Source organism: Lytechinus variegatus, chromosome 10, assembly GCF_018143015.1.
Source record: "Lytechinus variegatus isolate NC3 chromosome 10, Lvar_3.0, whole genome shotgun sequence".
Classification (NCBI taxonomy): Eukaryota; Metazoa; Echinodermata; class Echinoidea; order Temnopleuroida; family Toxopneustidae; genus Lytechinus; species Lytechinus variegatus.
In genome coordinates this window covers 432,222-439,209 of record NC_054749.1, presented here as the reverse complement: position 1 = coordinate 439,209, position 6,988 = coordinate 432,222, and the positions used below count along the sequence as shown (strand labels likewise).

The 6,988-nt window shown below is 34.8% G+C and overlaps 1 protein-coding gene across 1 annotated transcript in view; it reads right to left on the bottom strand.

Moving 5' to 3' along the window:
• Window positions 1-1,456: 1,456 nt before the first annotated feature.
• The window catches only part of LOC121422553, a 39,115-nt gene continuing 33,583 nt past the window's right edge, over window positions 1,457-6,988 (bottom strand). Inside the window, exons 4-5 of the mRNA XM_041617697.1 lie at window positions 2,885-2,991; window positions 1,457-1,573 (exon numbers count right to left, since the gene is read on the bottom strand). Of these exons, the coding sequence (XP_041473631.1) occupies window positions 1,457-1,573; window positions 2,885-2,991 (224 nt within the window). The remainder of the gene's footprint in view (window positions 1,574-2,884; window positions 2,992-6,988) is intronic.

Sequence of the window (6,988 nt, the reverse complement as noted above, 5' to 3'; positions counted from 1 at the left end):
ATCTGAATTATAGAAAAAAATTAGAATTAAACATTTTATAGGAAATTAAATGAAAAAAAGACCATAAAAGAAAGAAAAATTAGAAATAAACCAAGGCCTATAGTCATTCATATGGAATAAACCATTTTGACTTACTATATCTAAAAAGAATAAGAACATGCATAAAAAGGAACCCTTAAATACCACATATAACTGAAAATGGCAACAGCTTTTCATATGCAAGAAGAATGACTATTTCATAAACAAAAGAAATAATTGAGATTAAAGCAGGCATCAGAGATAAAAAAAATATCATAAAAAGTAAAATAAAAACCACACAATAAATAGTTTAGAATTGATAACCACATTGGAGCATACTAAAATTCACTACATTCTTGAACACAACACTAAAATAGACCACAATAACAAAACTATCACATTTATGTATTTTTAAAAAAATTGAGAAGAGAATTACAAAGACGTTCCACAATAATGGCAATGCAGAGACAATAAAAAATACAAAAGACTTCTTAAAACATATCTTGTTGTCTAGAAGAAATCTTTGTGATTTTCTAATTGTAATAGTCATTTACCCTAACATGCTATGGGTTATGACGTACTGATGCTTTCTGGTCATCAGAATTACTTTTCTTTTTTTCTCGTTTAAACAGGGAAGTGCACTTAGAGGCTGTTCTCACTACGTTCCTAAAACTATTTTATGGGAAACTAGTTTAGTGGGAAACTAGTTTAACGCGTAGTGAGAACGGTCAAAGCGGTCTTGGAAGCGATCTTCCAAACCAGTTTGGAAAACCCACCTCGCGATGTAGTTTACAAGATCGCTTTGCCTCTCGTTAAACTGGTTTTAGCGTAAGTGAGGACACAACCGTTCTTCGGGAAGCGATCTTCGCACATTTTGAGCGCGCTACTCCACACGACAGGTGTAGAATGCCTATGCTGCGGTTTCGAATTTCGCGCGAAACGTGTCACCCCACTGAGAGCGTTTCTATAGCAACAAGAGCGCTTTACGTGAAGTGATTTTGAAAACCACTCTCGTGTGATCAAGTGAGAACGCTAGCAAAGCGATCTTCCAAAAGTGGTTTCCTGATCGGTTTCCAGTAAACTAGTTTTGAAAGCGTAATGAGAACGGCCTCTCAATGTAATGGGTTTCCTGTTGAAAACCATGTCTTCCCATATTTGTCCAAGGAAAAAGATTGTACAATATCACTCTTTATTTGATATAGTGCTAAAAGAAGGGTACCACTGAAAAGCACTGAAAGGTTCAACAGTAAGAGGGGGGGATGGAACATCTACTGACACAGAAAAATTTAACTCTTTAACACAGAACGGATAAATGCACAGTTCACATAGATACCAGGCACTGATATTCGTACAAATCAAACATCGCGATGAAAATCTATAACTACAAACAGCAATGCATGCTGGGTACAAGATGGCCGCCACTGCACAAATGGTTACCTCACTCTTGTGGACTGGTCATTCTTTGAGGTTTTGGTGGTGCTGGTGCTATAGCAGAATGGCTCATATCAATCTTCCCAAAACGAAAAGGGGAAGATATCTGCCTCGGTGTTTCTCGCTATTCACCATAAAGGCACACAGAGAATCAAATGAAATCATCAATAAGCAATCAAAGAGAACCGTTTCATCTGTTTTTAAAATGGGTTCCAAAAACAAACAATCCATGCGTGCAGTTGCCTCTTGTCATGGAGGTTTTAGTCCGATGCAAGTTCTAATTCTTCTTTACGATCCAAATTTCTGACCTTTTCCAAAATCTAGTGATGGCAAAGTTTCCTTAAAACCGCCATGTTTCTGCTGCTTTCTTCTACAAGTATATTTATTTACATTTTTATATCATCTACTTGTATATTTTTATGGAAAACATGACTTATAACACAGCTTTATCTGAAAGGACAAGGAAACTCCAACACTATCTGGATGAAAGACATATCAAAACGTTTTCACTTCACTGCCATAGTTCATTCAGAATTCCAACATCCATGACTGAAGAAGGAAAGTGAAAACTCTTTGGAATTTAAGCAAAATAAGCTAAGCAGTCGGCTTCATTCTTCAGCTCGGCTCCACGTCTGAATTACCAGCACGATTGATTGAATTTTCCAACCACAACTAACGTAAAGAAATTTGACTTAAGGTGGAAGTTACTCACTAAATCACTACACGTTTCATTAGGCTCCGAAGAAGGGACGGGTGTAAGACGGAAGGGGAAGGGGGTTGGAAGAGGAATAGTGACAACCCGACATAGACGTAGAATCTATTACTAAAGCTGGACGGAGAGAGAAATGGTAGTGTGGTTTTTTCCGTAAATTGGTGAAAAATTTGAGGAGGTAACCGATTGCCCGATGACAAAATTTGCGGTAAAAAGAAAGAATTCTGTAGCTGCACAAATACAGGATTCAGGTATGAGTAAAGGATGTTAGAACATGATTTGTCAGGCAAGGAGGGAAGGATGAATTTGATTTCTTCAAATTATATGGATTAACTCAGTTTTTTTCCTGAGGTGTTGATGGAATTCCATAGTACCAATATTAACATTTACAAGAAGAGTTACTTGCATGTCAATACATGTCAGTGAATTCTATATATCCAAGATAATATTGGGACCAATTCTAATATTTGGATAATTGATAGTACCATGGAGCTATCGCTTCATGATAGTACAATTTTCCTTGCCTTGCCAAATTATATACCCTACATTCTACGATTTTACTTGTGGATGAAAAATTCACAAGAGTTTATTTTCATGATTAAATATTCATATTTGCAGGAATACTTCAGCAATTGGAAAGTATTGAATTAAGAATTTACTAAGTCACAAAACAATTATAACATTAATATCATCAGACAATCTATGATTAAAATATCCACTTACTGCACTGTCCATATCCTCATTGTAAGAGGCACTGGAGGAGCTTCGGTTTTTAAAAGTAGGTGATGGTGGGGCCAATGAGTTGTTATCTCCACTTAGATTAATACTACCTGTAAGACAATAGAAAAAAAAATCATTTCAAAATAAGACATCTTCAATTAAACATTGATTCATAAAACATTTTTGATATAAAGAAAATCATTTATTGAAAAAAATTATTCATTGAAAGGTCATTAAAATTTGGTAATTGAAAAAAAAAAGTTAAGACAAAAATTTGGTAGTTGAAAATAAAAGTTCAGACAAAAAAAAGAACATGAGTTTATTGAGTTTACTAGCTTTATTTCCATAAAAAGATTTATAAATTATATCAACTAGTAATGCTTAAGTATCAATGAAGAAAATTCCATGAAGTGTTTAATACATAATTGCACATACAGTAGTATAAATAAAATATAGACACAAAACTAAAAAAGAATAAAATGAAAGCAATTGATGTTTACTTTGTGTATCGTTAAAATGTACTTTTAAATATTTCATTGTTTGAAAGAAGGAGATTAGATGTGATATAACCCGATAATACTTGATTTGATTTTTTTAATGCAGTCATATTTGTCTAATACATTTTTCCATAACATAACAAACATCTATATATAAAAACAAACTGTATTCGGCATGTATCAAAGAGAAAAAAACATCGTTCTAAACAAAATATGATCTAAATGTGTAGGAGCTAAAAGCCAAAATAATATGATGTATACAAGCAAAATATCAATATAAGGGGAAAATCTGTTTCTAAAAGCTATCACAAATTTCAAACAAATAAATGTTGCAACTGATTAATTTCATATCATAATACTGTAGTATTTTTTTCAACATCCACTGGAATGGATTAGAAAAGTATAAACTGATAAAAATGTCAGGTATCAAACAAAGAGTAGAAACTATTGACTTTCGCCAAGGAAATGGCCTTAAGACTGTCTCGATGCATTAAAAAAGCTCTTAACCTACTTACATCAGACACCTGAAGACTTAGTTCATTATAGCCCTGTTGTCTCAATAATACTTGATAACACTAATAACAATAAAGCCATCAATCCGTCTTCATCACCGCTAATTAAACATTCAAACAACGTCCAATCCAAATACTTCCTTTCACTTCCACCCTTACTACGACAGGACCACATAAATGTAGAGCTATCTTCATCATCATTGCTGGGAGATACGATTAATGTTTCACCTAAACTTGGTGAAGATTTACTTGGCTTCAATCCAGAAGTACAGGGCATTTCCCTGCCAAAGGGATTCGGGTGAAGAAGGGGGGTACAAGTTGTAACATGTATCAAGTGTACATGGATGAGCTCAGTGTAAGCACCCATAAGTGTGTGGGAGTGGGTGACTGCGGGGGTGTGTTTTGTGTATTTACAGCAAACTATTCGTACACAGGTTCCTGGTGTACAATCAAGCTTCCGGTTGTTTGGGAGTGTGTGTGTGTGTGTATGTCAGAAGCAATAGGTCACCATTTAAGGCTAAATGAACTCATGTAGCCAAGAAAAGAGCGAACACCAATAGAGGATTTACAACAGGAAAACCAATATTAGAAAGACCCCAAACTCAACTACCATCGATGAAAGGCATAACTGCAGAAAGAGAATATTATTAAAAGCTGGCAAACTTCTGAAACTCCTTTGGCTAAGGCTACTATCTCTATCATGATGTTACTTGTTAGCATGAATATAATCTTTCATAACCAACAATGTAGATTGCACCATACTAATAGACTTAATTATAACTTAATATCTACTAGAGATTGAATGATTTTGCATCTAAAAAAAAACACTTCATTTTTTAAGGTGATTCTGAGAGGTCAATTTTCTTTGGATAGGTTTATTACTCTCTACTATGAAGTTCAACATTACTTTCTAATTCTATCAGCTTAAATAAAGAAAACAGAATCAAAGGTTAGAATTATTTTTCTTTATAAAAAAACAAACAAATTTATCACCATTTCCTGACTTTAAAATTCCTTGCTGGTAGTTATTTGACAATATTTTAGATATGCAACACAAAGCATTACAAATAAAAACAGTATCCAACAGACCTCCAAATTACTAGACGCAAAATGCATGGCTAGAGGTAAGCAAATGAATCAACAGTGATCCATTAACAAGCATATAAAGTAATGCAGGAGGAGTAATTTTTTTCTGTTGAACTTTTTCTTTCTTTTTTTTTTACATGAAATAGATTGTGTGGTTGGCCTTTATACAGTATATAATTTCCATTTACCATTTTTTCACTTTAAATTGTTTTTGAGAGAAAAGATTATTCAATATTCTGTAGTTCCTGTCTTTAGAAGGTACATGTATATTGCTCCTAGCTTCGATATCAGATTATTTTGCAAAGGGAGGGAAAAATTACATGAGGGCTCGAGGCGAATTTGTTCCTAAAATGCTGAATAAAGCCCTGGAAAATAAAAAAGAGAGCCCCCCCCCAATTCCCATTCACTACTACTTTAAAGATAAGCTAATGTAAGTTATAGGCAGTATGTTGTCATAGGTAGCCCCCCCCCCACCCCGAAAATGAAAAAAAAATCTGTCTAATGTTAAGAGTATGATTGGCACTAAAGGTAACATAATTCCTTTTAATCCCCTTTCTGTTTACTCGCCAATGAACATAATCACATGGCTATAGCACCAAGTACAAACCAAAATCTAGATGGATGGATCCAAGTAAAAGAGGAGGGCATGACCAGAAAAAAAGGGGTGTGGTTGTTGTTATGATGTCATATGATTGGCAGGGATGATCCTTATATCCTCAACTCGCCACCCCCTCTACCCCTAAGAGCACTCCGTCAGCAATTACAGAGGTAATTTGAAAAAACATTGGGGGTACAAGGTGACAAATGCGGGTGCACTCTTTTGTGTTTGGAAATGAGATAATGGGAAAGTAATACAGGACAATGAGTAAAGGTATTTATCGTTTCAGAAAAAATACAGATTTTAGCAAATTTTTCTCTCATAAAATCCATAAAAAGTGGTGGAGGTGGGGGGGGGGGGGGGGTCTGGTCATCAAATAAGTGACACAATCCTTTTCATCATTTTCTTTGCCTTTAGGGAACAAATACTTAAAATTGCATTTAACACAGTTTGTAACATGAAAATAGGTTTGCCTTTAATTTTTACTGACTAAAATAAAGACAGCTGTGCTATGACTGGAATATTGGGTGATTTCTTTTGTCCATATTGAAAGAGTATTTAAATGAAGATTGAGATTTTACTTCATTCACAATTTCATTAGCAATTGTGTCACATTTAGATATAACTTACAAGTGAAACATACCCTAGGTAATGTTTCCTCTTGACTCTAACATGACTGTAGTGCATGAATGATTTACTTTCTCATCAAACATCATGAATGAAACTATATCAAATAATTATTTAATCATATAAATAATAAGTTCTAATGTTAGTTTTGTATAGAAAAACAAGGTTGTTCATTTAAACAGATATTGACTGATGGGGTGTGTAATATAAACATTCTTTGGACCACCGGATTTGTATTTTCCCGAGGGGTTATATTTTCCCAAAGCGCGCTGCGCTGAGGGAAAATATGATCACGAGGGAAAATATTAATCCATTAGGTGGTCCAAAGAATGTTTTTTTTTACACATCCCATCAGTCAATATCTGTTATATTAGATAGCCTCTAATTAAGAAGATAAAGTTAGGCCTAACGTTGCGTGCAGCATGCTGCACGTTTATGATATTCAAAGTGATTGATTGAACTGGTATAGATCTCACATTAGATCTGGATCTATATATCTAAGTAACGTTAGTCTAACGCAGTGAATGACCCTTTTCTATTCAAATCAACTTTGTTTAGCCTAGCCCTAGATCTAAATCTAAGTTCGAGCCCAGTCCAGGTCCAAGGCAGGCCGATAATGCATGGAAACTTCTAATCCACAAGAGGGCGCCATACACGTAAAAATATATTCATGGACCGGCTAGTCAATATATTCATCGAAGGTGGACCGGCTGGGAAAATACATGGATTTCGATCATATCACGTGACGCGCAATTGACCAATCGCGCTTGGCTATCTGTCTTGGCTA